Here is a 22,505-nt window from a genome sequence, read left to right on the forward strand (position 1 = left end):
TGAAATAGGGACAAACTAAGGCATCCATCATAGAGCTTTGGGGTCTTTATATCTGGCACAATATGCTTTAAACTGGGATTTCAGCTTGTACACCACTGGATCTGTACATGTTAAAACCCAATTTAGAATAAGCTGGATGAATATGTCTTGATGAATTCTCCTGACTGAACAGATTAAAGTAGTCTGCTTCCCAATTGTTCACGCCTTGAATATGAAGTTGATAGAGAACAGCTTTCCTTCTCTATTCATAACAGAAAGAAAGGGACATTTCTTGCATGGTGAGGGTGATGTGAGTCTCTCCTTGATAGTTGATTTATGTAACCGCTGTAAAGATGTCTGATTAGAAATGCAGATGGGACTTGACTGATGACCATGGCCTGAAGAGATCTAAGAAACGCTCAGAGTTCCAGAATGTTGAGTGGTAACCTTGCCTCCAGGGAAAACCAAACTCCTTGCATCCCTATAGACCTCCAGGTGGTGCCCCAGCCCAGGCGAGTGTGGATGTGAGGACTGAAAACCAAGAAAGGAAAGTAAAAAAGGATGCATAAATGCTGTAGAGCAAGGAAACAAAATACCTTTTGAGATAGCCATAAGAAAATAGGAACCTGGTAAGACACTGTAAAAGCTGTCTGAGCATTAGGGCTTCCCTTCCACATTTGCTAGGTAGAATCATGAATTCTAAGTAAAATACAAAGCATAGCATCTTATCACACCCGCACCTGAGAATGAGCTGGTGATTCCTGGTTTGGAGCATCTGCTTTGTCCTTGAAGCACAGGAGGGCTGAGGGACAGCTTGCATCAGATACTTTCTGTATATATAAAAATATATGTTAAAATACACATATTAAGATAACTGTAAAGAGGAAAACGGGATCCACAGGTCCAATCAAACAAAATTCTTTGTTTGTGAAACTAGGTATGTTAACACTAAGCTTGATATAGTGTGTATTGAGACTAGCAATGCATGTTGATGCAAGTACTTAAATAGACAGAGAGATTTTTTGTATGGATGAAACCCAGATATACTGGCTAAAGGAATGATTTCTATCTACAACCTATAGGTTTTTTACATTAATTTTGAATGATTGAGAGGACTCCTGCCACTGTAAGAGCAAATGAGCATATCATTGTTTTGAGTAAATTACTGTAAATTAAAAATATATTAATTGTGTAGTAATCAAAGGGTATCTACATAAGTAGTGAGATCCTCCAGATTTTAAGTCTATTCTTATTTACTCAGCTGCAGCTGTATAAAATTGGAGTATAATCACAGGGGAAACACTTGGTAGCTTCTAACAACTAATATTGCATGTAAAACCGCATCATCATTTGTACATAAATCAGTTGTACAGAAGATATATAGGTATATACCCAGGCATGTTAAAGTCACAAATTCAGTTGTAAGTAGATATGTTAGACTATGCAGAGTTACGTATGTATATGCGTATACGTATGTATATGTAATCACTCTAGACATATACAAAACACGGAAGGGGACTGCACTCTCAGACTGGACTGGGTACCCCATGACCCTGCAACATGCTCAGCTCTGGGTGCTCAATGGCACTCACAGGAAGCTGTGCTGTCCCCAGAGTCACAGGCAGTTAGCCCCAGACAGGTCTGGGTGCAAGGCCCATAGGTAAATTTACAAAACAAATGAATACAACACACAGAGAAAGTTGCATGGTCATGGGATGTGTACCCAGTCCAGTCTGAGAGTGAAGTCCCCTTCCGTGTTTTGTAACCCCTGTCTGGGGTTAACTGACTGTAACTCTGGGGACAGCACAGCTTCCTGTGAGTGCCATTAAGCACCTAGGGCTGAGGATGTTGCAGGGTCATGGTAAATGTACCCAGTCCAGTCTGAGAGTGCAGTCCTCTTCCGTGTTTTGTATATGTCTAGGGTGATTTACATAAGCCTGTGCACCCGTCAATTGTTCCCAGTTTGGCTGGTTTAGGGATCCAGGTTTTGGAAGAGATATATATATATATATATATATATATATATATATATATATATATATATATATATATATATATATATATATATAAATACCAAGTACCTTGTTGAAGATATACTTGAGGATTTAATATATGTGAGTCTATACAGGATAGAGCATATAAAACATATATTGCTGACATAAACTGGTTAAACATCCAATTATAAATACTCACTTATGGGCACATAAAATACATCTATCTGTATAGAAAAGTATATAATGGATATGTAAATAATACTGTGCTGTTTGGGAGTATATATATTAGAATTAGATATGGATGAATTTAAATATGGTATGAGCTTTTATAAAATCAGTCTCTGCAGAGATAATTTAAGTCTGTTGTACAATGTCATAACTATATATAGTATTAATGTTCTGTAAGGAGAGTATGCCATTTTAAATCTGTTTTCCATAGAACACTACAGAAACTCTATCATAATTGATCATACTTTAGCAGCAAGGACATACATGCACTATTATATGTATACATTTTGTATGCAAATTTAAGCATCTGAGATATATACAAAATTCATATATGCAAATTTGTTAGTTTACAGCAGATAAGATTTTTTAGAATATATCATCTCATTATACAAACTAAGGCAGTTTGATCAGCTTGCTGCATGAAAATATATCAAGCTGTGGTAATACAGGATTGGCTGCCCTGTATAATAAGGAGACAAAGTGCCCCTTTTAATGGGTTAAAAGGGGGTTACATTTGCTGCTCAACGCACAAAACTGTGGATAGATGGGGGAAACACAAAAAGCAAATTGCTGTACAAAAACTGGGATTCAGCAATGACCAAACCAGCTTCCACCAATCATAGCGTGCACCCCGGAGTGTCCATCTCGTGAGGCCACGCAATGATTGGAGGAAGCCGGTGTCGTTGTTACTGTGGTAAGTACAGAGGAGCTGCGGGCAGAGGATCGCAGGTCTGGGTTTCCTAAGGAAAATGGTATTTAAAAAACAAAACTAAATGCTGCAATGTAAAGTTTAATGAATGAAAGTGCCCCTGTTTTTAATAGTATTTTTAAAAACCGGGCACTGATTCATTAAACTTTACATTCAACCTTCTACACCTAGCACCCCTAGCAGCTCTTACCTACAGGGCATAGAAGAGGTTAAACTTGCCAGAATAAAACACAAAAATGCCATAGATCCACCAGATCAAATTCACAGTATCTGAGCTGAAGCAGAAAAGGTTTTCCAAGGAAAGGGGGAGGAGCTTGTCACCATAACAATATGCAGGCCCAAGACTTGTGCAGGATTTTGAAATAAACTGTCAACATTTTTAAAATTGTGAAAAAAACACCTCTTCTAAGGCCCTTTTGTGTCCTCCTGCCCAACTGCACTGTGAGAGATCTGAGAACTGCACAAGGCCATTACTGGCTCTATTAAAGGGACAGTACTCATTTGTAGAAAAATGCAAAAATTAGGTTTTTGAGGTAAACAATTGTAAATTGAGCTGCTAAGGATTCCTATGGATGCTAGATAAGAGCTATCCTGGGCATCATTTCCCAAACTTCATATGTTTAAAAACAGGTAAAGCTAATAAGGTGTAAGGATGTGACCCCTCTAATGGATAGCCCCTGGGCTCTGTAGTCCCTGAATCACTTACCTGAACAAAAGCAGCCCTCCACTGTGTCTTACCAGCTTGCTGTGGCCTTTCTCCCTCATAGGTGCTGATCCAATAGAGAGCCCATCCAGTGCAAGTAAATATACTGCGGATATACCTATAACCCCTCAAGGGGAAGCTAGGGACGGGTCCCTGCGACACTTGAGGGCAGTTATGGCAGTTAGACCTCTGAAATCTTCAACCTATCTCCTCAGAGGCCAAGAACAAACTGGAGAGGAGGTGGGAGGTTCTTGACCTCCTCCTGATAGGCTGCAATATATCCCACATGTTATGAAGCTATGGACTCTCATCTGCTAAGAAGGAAATCTTCCATTCCTATGATGAAGTTGTCATTCCTCACATTTCAGACATGCTTTTTTGTTGTTTCAAGATTGTTTCCAAATACCTTAAAATCTTCTCTATCTTAGTGGTTTTAAAAACAAAAAATCCATTCTCAGAGAAAAGGTTCTGTTGGGAAAGCCATGATAGAAAATTATCCCTATGGTGTCAAGCAACTGGCATTTGGAGTAATGCCTAGTCAAGATCCCATTCAAAGCAAGCACTCATTCCAGTGTATTTTTGGAACTGAGCTCTATTATCATTGGAAGAATTCGTCAAATTATGGAGAATACATCTACTAGTTTGATTTTGGACATAATATTAGTAACGTCATGAGTTAAGAAACATGGAGGGCCAAGTCCCCAACAGCTTCAGGAAACATCCAAATCTTTGCTTTTAGTAGAGAGGCATCTCCAATATCTGCCATGTTCTCAAAATCATCATTCAGACAAACTAGTATTAGATTATTCTAGAGTAGAGAGTTTAGCAAGTGCTAAAGAAAACAATCAGGTGGGAGACTAGTTATGGTTCTAGCAACAGTGGATGTTTTTTGTTTTTTGAGAAAGCTTTATTCTTAGTCAACTGATTAGATAAACCTTTCTTTTGTTTCCTTTGATCCCTTAAAGGGACATGAAACTCAATTTTTTCAAATTTGCTTTATTTTATTTTACACAAATTTTGCTCTTTTTTTTTCATTTTATTATGCACATGCCTGAAACACTTCATGATAGGAAATGGTTCTGTCATCTAGTGTTCTTGCTAATGTATAACATTGTTGAAAAACTACTGCCATATAGTGATGCAGACACGTACACACTCCTGAACTTTGTTCCGTGTTTTCAACATAGGATAAAAAGAAAACTACGAAAATATGATAATATAAGTAGATTGGAAAGTTGTTTAAAACTGTATGCTCTATCTGAATCTCATGAAAGAACAATTTGGGGTTTTATGTATCTTTTTAAGTTGTTTAGAAGGATACAGTAGGAAAGCAAGCCTGTATGAAGCTGTGATTTGTATCTTGCTCAAAGACAGAAACATTTGACTAATTCTATCTATAGTATATAGCGATGAAATCTGTTTTCTGTATGGAACAGTAGAGGACATGTAGTCTCTGTAGTTCTTGAACATATAATTAAACGGACATAATACTCATATGCTAAATCACTTAAAAGTGATGCAGCATAACTGTAAAAAGCTGACATAAGAATATCACCTGAACATATCTATGTAAAAAGGGTAAGGTATTTCACCTTAAAATGTCTTCAGCTCACCAGAGTAAGTGCTCTGTGAACAGTTAGAGCTGCTGTAAAGCTGCAAGTTGAAAATAAATACACAAAAAACACAATAACCAATCAGCATCAGCAGTGCTGAGTTCATGCATTGCTTTGCTGTGATCTTGTTAGATTTAACTTAAACTTCGTTAAACTAAATAGGAAAATAACATGACTGTGCCTGCACATGCCAGATGCACACTCCCTTGGAAGTCCTGGGACTAAAGTCTCTTTACAGTGTGTCAATACCTAGGAAATTTGAGTTAAAATAACTTCCTTTTTTACATTGAGATGTTCAGGTGATATTTTCTATTTGGCTTTTTACAGCTATGCTGCATCACTTTCAAGTTCTTCAACATTTGGGTATCATGTCCCTTTAACCTCTTAACGACCGATGACGTACAAGGTACGTCCTACACAAAAAGTTCCTTTACGACTAAGGACGTACCTTGTATGTCCTCAGGTAATCTGAGCGCTGGAAGCAATCGAGATCGCTTCCAGCCGCTCTAACAGTATTGCAGCGATGCCTCGATGTGAAAGCATCCTGCAATACTGTTCCCGACTGCTGGGCCCCAGATTGATCACTCCCCACGAGTGATAACTTCCGGTTTCACTCCATGTGGAGCCCGGCAGTCTAGCAGGCTTCCGATGCTCTGCTTGTGTGCTGAGTGCCTTGGTGGGTCGAGGCACTCTGTAAGTAGTAATAATAGTAAAAAAAAAAAAAAATGTTTACTATAAAAAGCCCCAGGCTTCAAAGCTGACGGTGCCCATTGCATCATCGGGCTTCTGGGGGTGTTACTAGTCTGCTTCATCATAGGGGCAGGCTAGGGTCATCCAATCTAAGCTTGCCCCTATAATTACATTTTTAATAATAAAATATCCCATTTGTCTGATCATTTCAATATTTGTAAATATTGACTCTGACCAGTGTGGATCTCCCTCCCTCTCCTCGTGTTTTTGTGGGAGAGAGAAAGGGAGAGATCTGTGTTTAGGAGAGAGATTTATCTAATATATTTGTTAAAAATTGTGAGACCCAAAGGGTCTTTTCAGAGCCATTAACCCCTAGCTTGCCAGTGATCACTATAAATCACTGGCAGTAGCACAGCAGCACTTTTTTTGCTGTCTGTGCATTTTTTTTAGGGGTTAATTATTTTTTTTTAGTAATTTTTTTGTGAGACCCAATGGCACTTTTCAGAGCCATTTATTTATTTTAAATTTAAATTGTGTTGATTTTTTTTTTAAGTATTTTTTTTTTCTTTGACAAATAAAAATAATGTCACAGAGAATATATAGTGCTGAGGAGACGTATGCCATCCTTGCGTCAGTCAGATGCCTCTGTCTGACTCAGACCCCAATTTTGACCCTGCAATATGCTCAGATACATCATTAGATACAGTTTCAGCTGATATTGATGTATCTGTGGCTGATAGCCACCCTGCCAGAAGGAAACGTGTTGCTCCAGCTGGCATTGCTGCTGAGGAGTGGGTAGGTCCTCATCACTAGAGGCCAGAAATCCCACCCTTTACTGGAAATCCTTGCATCAATATGGATGTCGCAGGATTTAGCCCCCAACAGTTTATGGAGGTGTTTCTGGGCGATGTTGTATTGGGAAACATTGTCGTCCAAACTAATTTATATGCCTATCAGTTCCGTGCTGCAAAGCCTGACTCATATTTGGCAAAGCAGCAATGGGCCCCCATCGATGTGCCAGAATTAAAAAAAAATCTGAGCATTGACTATGTTGATGGGCATCATAAAGAAACCCTTAATTCGCTCTTACTGGAGCAGTAGCCCCATCTGCTTTACGCCCATCTTCTCCCAGTGTATGTCAAGGAAGAGGTATGAAATGATTCTACATTTCATGCACTTCAGCAACAACAGCATCTGCCCCCCTAGGGAGCATCCCCATTTTGACAGGCTGTATAAAATCCGCCCCCTGATTACCCACTTTGCTGCCAGGTTTGCAGAAGCTTATACACCTGGAAGGAATATATGCATGGATTAATTCCTGAGGAAGTATAAGGGAAGGCTGGGATTCAAGCAGTATATTCCTTCCAAGCGCTCCAAGTTTGGAGTAAAGGTGTATAGGCTCTGTGAGATCGAGACTGGGTATATTCAGGCCTTCCAGGTGTATGAGGGAAAGGATATCGACCTTGACCCTCCAGGTTGCCCAGAACATATGGGAACCACTGGCAAGATTGTCTGGGACCTGATATTACCCCTGATGAACAAAGGGTACCACTTGTATTTAGATAATTTCTATACAAAATTCTTTTGTCCAAGCTATTGTATAGGTTTTATACAGTAGCTTGTGGTACAATTATAAAGAACCGCATAGGTTTCCCAGGACAACATGCACGCACCCCGCTATGAAGGGGGGAGACCTCAGCTCTGCGCCAAGAGGAGCTGTTGGCGGTTAAGTACAGAAACAAGAAGGATGTGTACCTTCTTTACCACCATCCACACAGAGAGGACTGTGAAGGTCTCTCTACGTGGCAGAGCCGAGAGCACAATGAAGCCGGTGTGCATCAAGGCTTATAACCGGCATATGGGTGGGGTTGATCTGGCAGATCAGCTGCTGCAGCCCTTCCTAATTATGCGGAAGACAAGGGCCTGGTACAAAAAAGGTTGCAATTTACTTAATCCAGATTGCAACCCACAACGCTTTTTTGTTGTTCAAAAAAAGCAAACCCCGGAATGAAACTGACTTTTTTACAGTTTCAGCTCCAGATCATTTTGGGGATTTTGTACCAAGATGCACCTGCTCCCTGGCGGTGATGGAGAGAGCAGAGTTGGGGCTACCCATTTTATTTTTAAAATCCCCCCTCCTACTGCCGCAAAGCAGAAACCTAAAAAAAAAATGCAGAGTCTGTACCAAGAGTGGGCAGAAAAAGGACACCATATGTTACTGTCCTGATTGCCCTGGACAGCCTTGACTCTGCATTGGGGACTGCTTCAAGCGGTATCATACAATGGTCCATTTTCAATTTTTTAAATTTGCCGTTCAGTTTTTGTTTTTTTTGGTTATATTCACTGTTAGATTTTTTTTTTTTTTTTTTTTTTTTTACTTTTACTGTACCAGATTTTTACATTTCACTACTCTATTTTTTAAAAGTTCTAAAATTGGTGCTGTATTTTACCAAAACCCCTGTCAAACCTATGCATGGGGGGCATAGGTGTACTCAGGGGGCCTTGCAGAAAACAAACTGGAGTGTTTTTTTGCAATAACTTACAACAGGCTCTCCTAAATCATAGTCAAAAAGCAATGTGTGTGTAAAAATGAAAATCGAAAAATTACCACCATACACTTTCTCCAATTTTTTTTGGCTAAAACGGTTGCATCAAAGTCATCAAAGCACACCATATACAATACCTTGGGATGTCAACATTTCAAATATATACACTTTAATGGCAATAAATAAAACTGGGGTATGCGATAGGCCCCAAACTAAAGATAGGCCTATCAGAAGAAATACTCTCACTTTTAACTAAAATTACAAGTCCTAAAACTGTAACAGAACCTTCCCAAAATCCTGGCAAACCTATGCATGGGGGGCATAGGTGTACTCAGAAGGTCTTGCAGGAAACAACCTGGAGTGTTTTTTTGCAATAACTTACAACAAGCTCTCCTAAATCATAGTCAAAAAGCAATGTGTGTGTAAAAATGAAAATTGAAAAATTACCACCATACACATTCTCCAATTTTTTTGGGCTAAAACGGTTGCATCAAAGTACTCCAAATACAATACCTTGAGGTGTCAACATTTCAAATGTATACACTTTCATGGCATTACATAAAACTGGTGTATGCAATAGGCCCCAAACTAAAGATAGGCCTATCATAAGAAATACTCTCTTTTAACTAAAATTACAAGTCATAAAATTGTAACAGAACCTGAACCTTCCCAAACTCCTGGCAAAACTATGCATGGGGGCATAGGTGTACTCTGGAGGTCTTGCCGAAAAAAAAACCTGGAGTGTTTTCTTGCAATAACTTACAACAGGCTCTCCTAAATCACAGTCAAAAAGCAATGTGTGTGTAAAAATAAAAAAAATACCACCACACACTTTCTCCAATTTTTTGGCTAAAACCGTTGCATCAAAGGCATCAAAATACCCCATATACAATACCTTGGGGTGTCAACTTCTGAAATATATGCACGTTCAAGGCAAGCAAATAAATTGGGGTATGTAAAAACAAAAGAAGATAGGCAAAGAAGATATGTTAAATTTGAAAAAATCACAAGCACATGTCGGAAGTTTGACATTGCAAACCCCAAATAACCCAACAAACCTATGGTGGTATCACTGTACTCAGGAGATCTTGCTGAACAAATATTGGGGTGTTCTTTGGCAGTAACCCATAACAGGAACTGAAAATCCATGCCTAAATTACCCAAAAGTTTGACAAAGACTGGTGGTTGAATTAGTGCATGGAAAGTGTTAAAATACCAGCATTTAAAATACCCTAGGGTGCCTACTTTTCAAAAATATATGGTTTGATGGGGGTAAATTACATTGGCTGGCTTCAGAAATGTCCCAAATCGGACATGGGTGCATGTGAAAATAAGGCCTTTTAGCCCCCTAAGAACCCAACAAACCTATTCATGGGTGGTATCACTGTACTCAGGAGATGTTGTTGAACACATATTGAGGTGTTTTTTGGCAGTAACACATAATAGGAATTGAGAATCCATACCTAAAGTACAATGTGTATGAAAAATAACACAAAAAATTACTACCCAAAAGTTTGACAAATACTGGTGTTGAATTAGTGCATGGAAAGTGTTAAAATACCAGAATTTCGAACACCCTAGGGTGTCTACTTTTCAAAAAACATAATTTATACTTGCCAGATAAATTCCTTTCCTTCCTGGCAAGGAGAGTCCACAACTTTATTACTTACTGTTGGGAAAGGAGGCAAAGACACCCTAGCCAAAGGCTTAAATATCCCTCCCACTTCCCCTATCCCCCAGTCATTCTGAAAAGGGAACAGTAGGAGAAACATCATGGTTTAAAAGGTGCCAGAAGAAAAAATATAAAAAGGGAGCCGCCCATCAAAAAAATAAATTATGGACGGGGTCATGGACTCTCCCTGTCAGGAAGGAAAGGAATTTATCTGGTAAGCATAAATTATGTTTTCCTTCCATAAGGTAGGGAGAGAGTTCACAACATCATTCCTTACTGTTGGGAAAACTATACCCAAGCTCCAGAGGACACTGAATGAATAATGGAAGAGAACAGAAAAAAGAGGCAGACCCTATTCTGAGGGCACCCACAGCCTGCAAAACTTTTCTCCTGTAAGCTGCTTCAGCTGAAGCAAATACATCAAACTTGTAAAATTTAGAAAAAGTGTTTAAGGAGGACAGGGTAGCCGCCTTACAAATCTGATCCATTGAGGCTTTGTTCTTAAAAGCCCAAGAGGAAGCCACTGCTGTCGTCCAGCTGTCTAATAAGCTAAGCAGATGACACTCCTCAACCAGAAAGATAGAGAAGTCATAGTAGCCTTCTGCCCCTTCTGCTTCCCCGTATAGATGACAAACAAAGAGGAAGACTGTCTGAATTCCTTAGTAGCCTGAAGATAGAACGTCAAGGCACGAATCACATCTAGATTATGAAGCAAACATTCCTTCACTGAAGAAGGATTAGGACACAAGGAGGGAACAATTTCTTGATTGTTACGATTCGATACCACCTTAGGGAGGAACCCTAGTTTAGTGCGTAAAACCGCCTTATCAGCATGAAAAAAAAGATAAGGGGTATCACATTGCAAAGCAGAAATCTCAGAAACTCTGCGCGCAGAGGCAATAGCCAACAAAAAAGAACCTTCCAAGATAACAATTTAATGTCAACAGTATGCATAGGCTCAAATGGAGCCTGCTGCAAAACACGAAGAACAAGATTGAGGCTCCAAGGCAGAGCCCCAGATCTAAACACAGATCTGATCCTCACCAGAGCCTTAACAAAAAACTGCACATCCGGAAGCTCAGCCAATCGTTTATGCAGTAACACTGACAGGGACGATATCTGTCCCTTCAGGGAACTAGCAGATAGGCCCTTTTCCAGTCCATCCTGGAGGAAAGCTAAAATTCTGGCAACCTTAACCTTATGCCAGGAAAAGCCACGCTCCTCACACCAGTACAAGTAAGTCCTCCACACTTTATGGTAGATACGACGAGTAACTGGCTTACGAGCTTGGACCAGTGTCGATAAAAACTCTCAGAGAACCCTCTTTTGGCTAAGACTAAGCGTTTAATCTTCACGCAATCAGCCTCAGAGAATCTAGATTTTGATGAACGAAGGGACCCTGTATCAGCAGACCTTCGTGGCCACGATGGAGCAATCAGAATCACAGATGCTCGCTCCTGCTTGATGCAAACCACCACACGAGGGAGAAGTGGTAATGGAGGAAAAAGATATGAGACTGAACCTCCATGGTACTGATAGGGCATCTATCAATTCCGTCTGAGGATCCCTCGACCCATACCTAGGTAGCTTGGTATTGAGACGGGATGCCATGAGATCTATCTCTGGCGTCCCCCACTCGCTGCATATCTCTGCAAACACCTCGGGGTGAAGAGACCATTCCTCTGGGTTAAAGGATTGCCTGCTGAGAAAGTCCACATCCGGAATGTGGATCACTGACAGCGTACATTTGAGTCTCCGCCCACTCGAGTATCTGAGATACTTCTCTCATCGCCAAGGAACTTCTCGTTCCCCCTTGATGGTTGATATAGGCAATCAAGGTTATATTGTCTGCTTGGTATCTGATAAACTGGGACGAACCCAGAAGGGGCCAAGCCTTCAAGGCATTGAAGATTCCTTGGAGTTCCAAAATATTGATCAGAAGGGAGGACTCCTGAGTCCACAGACCTTGTGCCTTCTTGGCACCCCAAGCGGCTCCCCAGCCGGTAAGGCTTGCGTCCATAGTCACAATCTCCCAGGAAGGGACAGATGATCTGGACAGAGTCACCAGGAGAGTGAGTCTCTCAACAGGCTGTCCAGCACAATCTGCTGAGACAGATCTGACACTGGTTAGAAGAGCCCCCAGAACCTTTGTAAATATCCTTGGAGCAGTAGCTAGGCCAAACCGAAGAGCTATGAACTGGAAGTGCTGATCCAGAAAAGCAAACCTCAGGAACTGAAAATGTTCCCTGTGAATCGGGACGTGAAGGTATGCATCCTTCAGGTCTATTGTGGTCATAAACTATCCTTCCTGAACCAGAGGCAGAATTGACTGTATTGTTTAAATCTTGAAAGAGGTAACACTCAGAAACTTGTTTAGGCACTTTAAGTCCAGAATTGGATAAAATGTTCTCTCCTTCTTTGGAACCATGAAAAGATTTGAATAAAACCCCAAACCTCTTTCTGCTGTAGGTACCGGGATAATTACTCCTAGAGAGGAGAGATCCTGTACGCAACCTAAGAAGGCAGCCTTCTTTTCTGGTCTTGTCAAAGACTGGAGAGTAGGAATTTGCCCCTGGGTGGATGAGACTTAAATCCTATCCTGTATCTTTGAGATACAACCTCCAGGACCCAAGGATCCTGTACATCCTGGAACCAAGCATCTGGGATAAAAAGAGACAGCCTGCCCCCTACTCGATCTGATCCCGGATCGGGGGCCGCCCCTTCATGCCGATTTGTTCTCGGCGGGCTTCTTAGTCTGTTTGGACATATTCCAGTAGTGAGCGGGCTTCCAAGTACTCCTGGGCTGCTCAGACTTGAAAGAGGACTGCTTGTCAGCACGAAAGGAATGAAAATTAGACAGTTACCGTCCCTTAGGCCTATTCTTATCTTGCGGTAGGAAGGCACCCTTCCCTCCGGTAACCATAGCGATAATGGAGTCCAGCCCTAGACGGAATAAAATCTTCCCCTTGAAGGGAAGAGAAAGGAGTCTGTATTTAGAAGTCAGACCAAGACTTCAACCAGAGATCCCGGCGGTCTAGAACCGCAAAACCAGCAGCCTTTGCATTTATGCGAATAATCTGCATATTCGTGTCACAGATGAAGGAGTTGGCAATTCTCAGTGCCTTAATTCTCTCCTGAATATCCTCGAGGGGAGTCTCCACCTCAATGAGCTCCGACAGAGTGTCGCACCAGTAGGTAGCTGCTCCACCGGTTGAAAACAAAAACCCTGTATGTTGAAACATCTTCCTCAGAAAAGTTTCTAGAGGGATAGTAGTATGCTTAGCCAGCGTGGAAATGGTGCCATCCACCTTCGGGATGGATCCCCACAAATCTAATTGAGAGTCAGGGACCGGGAATAATTTTTTAATAGTAGACAAGGGGGAAAGTTCCTACTCTTTCCCATTCGTTGCTAATAATGTTCGCCATATTAACTGGCACATGAAAAGTCAGAGGGACCTTCCTATCTTTGCAAACCTTGTCTAATTTAGGGATCCTAGGCTCCTCAGGGAGTGTAGCCTCTGGAACCTGTAGAGTATACAGAACCTCCTTTTAATAAAAAACGCAGATGCTCAATTTTAAATCTAAAGGAGGGTTCCTCCGCTGAAGGAGATTTAATAACTGAAGTCTCCGACTCAGAAAGCTCACCCTCTGAAGCTACAGAGGTTAACTCATCCTTGGATAGCTGGGATATAGTAGCTAAATCTGACATAATTTAGATGACTCAAGGTCAGGAGAACTATGTTTAACCTTTCTCTTGCGTTTGTTAGAGCGAAGTAAGGCACTCAGGGCCGCAGACACCGCCGATTGTAACTGCGCAGTAAAGTCCGCTGGAAAAAAAGCCCTCTCCAGGTGGAGGATCAGTTGAGCCGCAGGGAACTGCATTTGGAGCGGGTAATGTAGAGAGGGTAACAATTTCTCGGGACCCAGATTCCTGAGAAGTAAACAGCTCAGAAGGGCTAATAACGCTGTGAGTATTAGCAGGCTTGTCTCCCTTCTTAGACTTTAGAACAGTGTTTAGGCAAATGGAACAAAATTGAGCAGGCTGGCAAACTATAGCCTCCTCACACTATAAACTGGAATTATTAATCAGTATAGAAGGAGCGGATCCTTCTAATGTAGTATCAGAGCGCTACATAGCTTTGTATATACCCACAGAAGGACAGTAAAAAAGAAAAGCTTTTATTTAAAAAAACGACACCTTAATACTCCCAATGGCTGGGGCACTCACCACCTCCTAGACCCAGACAGCTAACAGTGAAAATGCTCTCCTCAGAAGTGATGTCTGCAGCAGGATCTTAGGAAATGAAAGAGACTGCACACGTGGTACAAAAGACAGGACTTCCCTGCTATGAAAAAGGGCGCCAAGATATTAAGAGCTGCGCAAAACTTTACAAACAAAAGTGAAACCTGTTTGTTCCAAGCCGATGAGCCTAAAAAAAACCTCTCATATTAAGCAGTATAAATCCCCAAACTGTTCAAATAATCTCCCTGAAGGAGAAATTAACCCTTGATCCTATCGAGGTATAAAGCAGCCACACTGTGACCCTGTATAGCGTTTTACAATGTATTTATAAAAAAACGGTCTTACCCTCCAGGATCCATGCTGTGGAACAGGCACAGACTCTCAAGTGTGACAGTCTTGCAACAGCGATTCTGACATGGACTTGAGTGTGTAGCAGCAAGCAGTGAAACTCGTCAACGCTGATTGCTCAGGAACTGTTAACGAGTCTGAATGGGTTCGCAGAAAAAAACTTTCCCTGCATCTCCAGACTCTTTCATCAATACTCTCACTGAGAGATTGACATGATTACTTAAAACTCTAGTCCTTTTTCAAAGGTAACATACCCATACAGGACTATCCAAATCTTTTGACACTTCTCTGACACCTCCAATATTGACGAAAGGCAAAGAATGACTGGGGGATAGGGGAAATGGGAGGTATATTTAAGTCTTTGGCTGGGTTGTCTTTTCCTCCTCCTGGTGGCCAGGTGTTGTATGGTGTTGTATTTCCCAACAGTAAGGAATGAAGTTGTGAACTCTCCGTGCCTTATGGAAGGAAATATACGGTTTGAAAGCGGTAAATTGCATTGGCTGGCTTCTGAAATGTCCCAAATAAGACATGGGTGCATGATGACAGATGTGAAAATTCCAAGTTGGAAAACTGGAATGTGCCCCCTAAAAATAAGGCCTTTTAGCCCCCAGAGAACCCGACACGCCTATACATGGGTGGTATCGCTGTACTCAGGAGATGTTGCTGAACACATATTGGGGTATTATTTGGCAGTAACCCTTAACTTTCTCAGTACATGTATTCTTAAATTGCTATTTTGGCATAGATTGGTGGTAAAATGGTTGCATGAAAAGAGTCAACATACCCCAAGTTTAATATCTTAGGTTATCTTCTTTTAAAAAATATATACATGTAAAGGGTTATTCAGGGATTCCTGATCGATATCAGTGTTCCAATGTAAATATCGCTAATTTAAAAAAATAATGGTTTGGAAATAGCAAAGTGCTACTTGTACTTATTGCCCTATAACTTGCAAAGAACTTGCAAACATTGAGTATTTCTAAACGCAGGACAAAATTTAGAAATTATTTAGCATGGGTGTTTTTTGGTGGTTGTAGATGTGTAACAGATTTTTGGGGTCAAAGTTAGCAAAAGTGTGTTTTTTTCCATTTTTTCATCATATTTTATAAACAAAATTTTTATAGTAAATTATAAGATATGATAAAAATAAAAGTATTTTTAGAAAGTCCATTAAATAGCGAGAAAAACTGTATATAATATGTGTGGGTACAGTAAATGAGTATGAGGAAAATTACAGCTAAACACAAACACTGCAGAAATGTAAAATGTAAAGATAGCCCTGGTCCCAAACGGTAAGAAAAATTAAAAATGGCAAACCGGGCTTCAGCCTGCTGCGAAGCGCATATCAACGTAGAAATCTATCACAAACTTACTTCACCACCTCCATGGGAGGCAAAGTTTGTAAAACTGAATTGTGGGTGTGGTGAGGGGTGTATTTATAGGCATTTTGAGGTTTGGGAAACTTTGCCCCTCCTGGTAGGAATGTATATCCCATACGTCACTAGCTCATGGACTCTTGCCAATTACATGAAAGAAATTTAAAAATGGTATGGTCACTAAGCGGTTAAAACACTTCCTAATGGTTTCCCACAGCTTCTAAAGGGACCTTGCGGATAAACATTTGTATTGTGCATATGAAAGAGCAGTTAAATATTAGGCATGTGCAATCTGATCATTCGTAAGGATCCAAATGCAGAAGAAGGCGGACGCTGTTCGGAGACGGATCTCTTCTAGTGAAAGTGCAACACACTTAGGGGTCGAATGGCCCCTGTTACCCTTCTTTCCGCGCGATCCTTCAGGCTCGCCGGAAACAGGAGTTACGAAGCAGCAGGCTTAAGACCGCTGCTCCTTAACTCATACGCCGCCTCTGAGGCGGTGTAAAGCAATACGCCTGATCGTGTATGATCGGGCTGATTAACACCACCTGCTAGAGGCCGATTGGCCGTGAATCTGCAGGGGGCGGCATTGCACAAGCATGAACTAGAACTGTTTGTACAATGTTGAATGCCGACAGCGTGTGCTGTCTGCATTCAGCGATGTCTGTCGGACATGATACGCTTCAGCGTATTATGTCCGCCAGGCATTGTTAAATCGGCCCCTCTGTGTGTTGCACTTTCACAAGAAGAAATCTGTCTCCGAAAAGAGCCAAATGCTGCAAGCAGCCACAGCCTTCTGCATTTGTATCCTCACGAATGATCCAAATGCACATGCCTATTAAATATATTTAAATATTTTGACATTAAAAGGCTTAAAAAGATGTACAATTAAAGTAGTATGCTACCATAAAAACACCACTACAAACAAATGTTAAAAATGGTGTTTTAACTTTTTTTTTTTTATTGGCTATTTCATTACCAAGTTAACATAAATGATTCCTGATGTCTCATTTGACTTCGATATCAACTAGTAAATATTCTAAATATTGTGTGCCATGCCACAATTAACTGCAATTGTAAATATTGTTAATGTGATTTCTAAAAGAAAAAACTGAGGGGACGCGCTATTGTGAAAGAAATAGTGAAAGTGTAAAAATCATGATGTATCTACTTAAATCAAGAGTGAATGTTGTGCAAACAAAGGTGTGAAATTTGTTGAAAAAAACAAGTTAGAAACTTATTTCAGTGTGTGGTAGTTTTAACCACTGTAATGTGATCAGAGCGAAATAAAATATTGCTTAAAAAAACATAAACATAAAACAAAATGTGTATACAAATTGACAATATATATATATATATATATATAAGTATATCTCCCAGTGTCCAATGTGCTAAAAAGTCCAATCCCTAAAAGAAGGGTATAGTGAGTTCAAACAAAAAACAGTCCGCTTCAAAATAAAGGATATAGTGGCAGCATACAGTTCGTGACAAAATGGCTTGCTCCGCTTGTGTCCACGGTGTAATGGATCAAAAAATCTGAGGATGAAAAAACAACGGGCGCCAACATAGTGTGAGTCAGTTTACATCAACTGTGAAATAAAGTGTATGAAATATACTCACAAGTGGAGTGGCACCTTGCATCAACAAGGTGCGTGCAGGCAGGCTGACATTCAGGACCAGCAGTCAGTACGCTGGAGGTCTCACCCGGGTGAGACCTCCAGCGTACTGACTGCTGGTCCTGAATGTCAGCCTGCCTGCACGCACCTTGTTGATGCAAGGTGCCACTCCACTTGTGAGTATATTTCATACATTGTAAATATTGTAAATATTTATATTTCATAAAAAAATATTCACCTTTTACAGATGTATCCCCCAAGAAAGGATCTGGTCAGAGCAGTATCTCTCCAAGCCGGCTACCTTATTGAGCACACTGGATTGAACAGCTGCAGTCTCACATACACAGCAAAGGTGGATCCCAGAGGTGAGAAGAAAAGTAAATTGCACAACAAAAATAATACACAGATTGTCAGGGGGAATTGGAGAGGAGACATGAGGATATTTCTTTGTCACGGTAATAAGATATTTATTTTTCCTCCTCAGGCTCTTTACCAAAATGGATGGTGAATAAAGCAGCACAATATTTGGCTCCTAAGGTAGAACAACAAAATACTATATACCTTGTACCCAACATCCTATTTCCACAACTTACCCTTCTAGTGTCCTCTTGCACTTTATATTTTTTTATATTCCCACACCACAGGCTCAATGCAATTACTGTCCCCCTTAGTGTTCCTCATACAGCATCCTCTTATCCTTCTCCTACTAACTTATATCTTTTAAGACTTTTCTGTGTTCTTTCAGCTGATGCGAAGTCTCTACAAGGCCTGTCAACGTTACCCACCTTGGAAGCTTAAGAATCAACCTGACTATAAACCATGGCTATACATGGAGCAGAACACTTTGCCTCGAATGCACCTGGGTGAGCTTACCTTGCAGAGAGCAGAGTCCCTGGAGGAAGTAGATGAAAGTAAAGCATCTGAAGTGAAAGAGGACAGTGATGAGGACAATTAGAGCACAAAAGGGGCAATACTGATGGAAAGGGGTATTCGATGACAAAGTATTTATTAACAAGTTACATTTAAACCCCTAACATGGTAACTTGGCCATGCCTTTATACCTGGCTCTGTTAAACATCCAAGTACATAATGAGACTGAGAATTAGTCAAACTTTTTAGATCTCCAGAAATATTTTTGTTCCTAATCGATCATTACCTATGTAGCTTTTGTTTTCATACTTTATTTGAACCCAATCTTAAGATGTTGCCAGCAGCTTACTGCATATATACATATTGCTTCTGTATCTCAACTGTGCTTGAATGAATAGTTTAGTCAAAATTAAACTTTCATGATTCAGATAGAGCTGGCAAATTTTAAGCAACTTTCTAATTTACTCCTATTATCATTTTTTCTTCGTTCTCTTGTTATCTTTATTTGAAAAGGCAAGAATGTAAGCATAGTAGCGAGCCCATTTTTGGTTCAGAACCTGGGTTGCACTTTCTGATTGGTATCTAAATGTAGCCACCAATCAGCAAGCGCTACCCAGATGCTGAACCAAAAATGGGCCAGCTCCTAAGCTTACATTCAAATAAAGAGAACAAGAGAACAAAGAAAAAATGATAATAGGAATAAACTAGAAAGTTGCTTAAAATTCCCTGCTCTATCTGAATCATGAAAGTTTAATTTTGACTGGAATATTCCTTTAAACAAAGGTTTGTTTAACCAAAGACAATGATACTACAGTACCTGCATCTGTCAGTACCTCTATATGTGCTTTTACTTAGAATCTAAATGTAAAAGAAATCTAGATGCACGCAAGCAATATACATACAGCATTAGTTATAGAGTCACATCGATCTATACAGTGCATTTTTTAAAATTATTTTTTTATATTAAATTTGCTTTGTATTTCACATAATTGGTGTTTTTAATACAAATGTGACTTGATAAGCTTAATAGTTAATAACAATACAATATGCACTTTTCAAATGAAGAGAGAGGAAAAATTAATAGATAAGCACTAAGAAGATATGGTCAAGAACTCCAGTGACAAGTTTTAGCTATGAGCTGGTAAGTAGTTGTGATGCTGTTGGAACTGTATTGTGTTTAGATGTCCCCAAATTCAGAATTCCAAACTTTTTAATTAAATTGCTTTTTAAAAAATGTTTATCAAAAATTATTATTTCTATCCTAAGATATGGTGAGTCCACGACGTCATCAATTACTGTTGGGAATATCACTCCTGGCCAGCAGGAGGAGGCAAAGAGCACCACAGTTAAACTGTTAAGTATCACTTCCCTTCCCACAAACCCCAGTCATTCTCTTTGCCTCTGTCAATGGAGGAGGTGAAGTTTTGATATCTGAAGAAAATTGGATTTCTTTTTAATGACACGAGTCCACAGATCATCTTAATTACTATTGAGAATACCACTCCTGCCCTGCAGGAGGTGGCAAAGAGCACCACAGCAAAGCTGTTAAATATCACCTCCCTTCCCTCCCAGCCTACGTTAAGTGCAAGGAGGTGGTAAATTAGGTGTTAGAAAAGATACTTCAATCAAGAGTTTATTATTTTTTAAAGTAGTGCAAGATCGTGCTGCTTTGTCCTAGGGTGTAGCCGTAGTCCATATCAGTCTCTTCAGTAGAGCAGTGGTGGCTTTAGAGCAATGAGAACTTGTGGGACATAATTCTCACTGTGCCTCCCATATTCTGATGCTGCCCTTACCCTGAAAACCTGAGGGATATTATTCAGGACTTTCGTTTATTTATAGGTCCATATGAGAGAGAGGATCTCTCAAACCTGGGAACTGCCTTTGCTGTCAGGCAGAAGATGAGGTAAGTGCTGACTTTATTTCTGGGGTTAGAAAGAAAACTCAGAAAAAGTTTGGGCACTTTATTTTTTATACAGACCTCATTGAAATTGGGCTCTTTGTTAAGGGTTCCAGAGAGAGATTCTCCTAGTGTATTAGGGGACACTATGGCAGCTTGGATGCAGGCACTGGGGCTGAATGTGACATGTGACTCATCTCCCGGCAGTTTCATAACTAATAATAGCCGACCGGGAGATTACATATTGACATGACTACAATGAGAGCAAGCTCAGTGTGAGGGTGTTTCACACCTAAATTATAACAAATGGACTAAGCAGCTGCCTAAACTGAAGCTGATCAGTCTGTTATTTTGCATCCGGTGGTTTAACTTAGTAAGATGGCGACCGGGAGATGGCTATTGAAACGCCCACGATGGGCGGAGCTTGTGTGGCGCCAATTTAGTTGCGCACCGCTTTCCTAGCACTTCCGGTTATCGTAAGGAACGGAGCATTTTTAGTCAGAGTGTTTGTGCTTAGGAGACAGCGCTACAGCTGAGTCAGGAATTTGAGCAGAAGGGCTGACAGGCACCTCAGCTGGGTTAAGCTGAGGTGTAGAGGGGGTTTGCAGTACTCATGTACCTCATGTACCTATTCAGCCATTTCTGCCCACATAAATAAAAAAGTTACACTTTAAAATTTAAAGAGACAGTAACGGTTTTTATGTGTTAATTTTTAAAAAAAGTTAAGACTTTTATTTGATTAATCATCCATATGTGAGTCAGATTGGTCCAAGAGACCCTACAAAGTGTCTCCTTATGTGTTTGAAACAAACCACCAATCCCTTTCTCTGTTCCTTATGTTTCTCCTCAAGTGTCCATACATTTTTTTTTATAGCCCACACATGCAGTGCCCTGCGCTTCCACGCAAACTCCATCTGGAGTTACTTCGCAAGACATCGCTTCTCTAATGTCGTTGACGATATCTGTTGCATTGTCTGCTTTTCCCATGCTGCAGGGAAAACGCTTGATGAAATGTATTTAATCAGATACAGTAGTAACTATTCCGACTGTTTCTTCCCTGAAGCCTGAAAGAGGAAGATACTTCGGTAGCATATAAGGGGAAAATCTCAGACTCCGTCTGGGTAATACTTTTGTCTGATACTGAAGTTGTTTCTTGATTACCTCCGTTTTGCTACCTAAGGAGGTTCTATCTATCCTGAACGACTCCGACATAACTGGCGTAGTCAACCCTAATCAGTACAGTAAAACTAAACAAAGGGCTACAGAGAGACCGGGTACCCCTTTTTCTCCATCTCCTAACTTTAATGGATGCTTTCTATGTCAGACTCTATTGAGGAGTCTTGGTGGACGGTTCCCTAGGAGGTAAAAGAATGTATGTACACCAGGGTTTACATTGACTACCTGCAGTGTTAACATCACTAGTGTGGCAGCATAATGGATTAATGTGTTGTCTATTTCTATCGGACAGACACTCCCCTCGAAAAAATCCAGCACTGGATAAGGGCCTTGAAGTTATCCCACTTCTTTTCTACAGATGCTTGCCTTCAGGGGGAGTTAAGATTTCAGGCTTCCTATAATGGCCCGCAGAGCGTTATGGTTAAGATCCTGGTCTGCGGATGTCACATCCAAGTCTAAACTTTTGGTGATTCCTTACAAGGGAAAGACCTTTTTTGGACCTGGTTTGATGAAGATAACTCTGATATTACGGGAGGTAAGGGTTATTCCCTCCTTCAGGATAAGAGAAATAAAGGAGGCATCAGAGTCATTTTATTTCCTTTCGAGTTTTCAAGGAAAATCCTTTCACTCCCTCTTCCAAGCGGGAGCAGTCCAAGCCTTCCTGGAGACCCAATCAGTCTTGGAATAGGGGAATGCAATTCAAAAAGCCTGCTGTTGAATCAAAGGCAGCAAGAAGAGCCTGCCTCCGATCCGGGACCGGATCTTTTGGGGGGCAGGCTTTCCTTCTTTGTTCAAACTTGGTTTCGAGATACAAACTGGAGTTTAAGATTTTTCCTCCCAGGGGC

General features: G+C 40.6%; 1 protein-coding gene across 2 annotated transcripts in view; it reads left to right on the forward strand.

Annotated features, from left to right (window-relative positions):
* The window catches only part of LOC128639132 (START domain-containing protein 10), a 47,416-nt gene extending 28,389 nt beyond the window's left edge, over positions 1-19,027 (forward strand). For both annotated transcript variants that reach the window (XM_053691316.1, XM_053691307.1), the window contains exons 4-6: positions 17,965-18,082; positions 18,202-18,254; positions 18,463-19,027. In XM_053691316.1, coding sequence (XP_053547291.1) covers positions 17,965-18,082; positions 18,202-18,254; positions 18,463-18,672 — 381 coding nt within the window. In that variant the 3' untranslated portion in view covers positions 18,673-19,027. The remainder of the gene's footprint in view (positions 1-17,964; positions 18,083-18,201; positions 18,255-18,462) is intronic.
* Positions 19,028-22,505: the final 3,478 nt, after the last annotated feature.

The sequence above is a fragment of the Bombina bombina genome, chromosome 1 (assembly GCF_027579735.1).
Source record: "Bombina bombina isolate aBomBom1 chromosome 1, aBomBom1.pri, whole genome shotgun sequence".
NCBI lineage: Eukaryota > Metazoa > Chordata > Amphibia > Anura > Bombinatoridae > Bombina > Bombina bombina.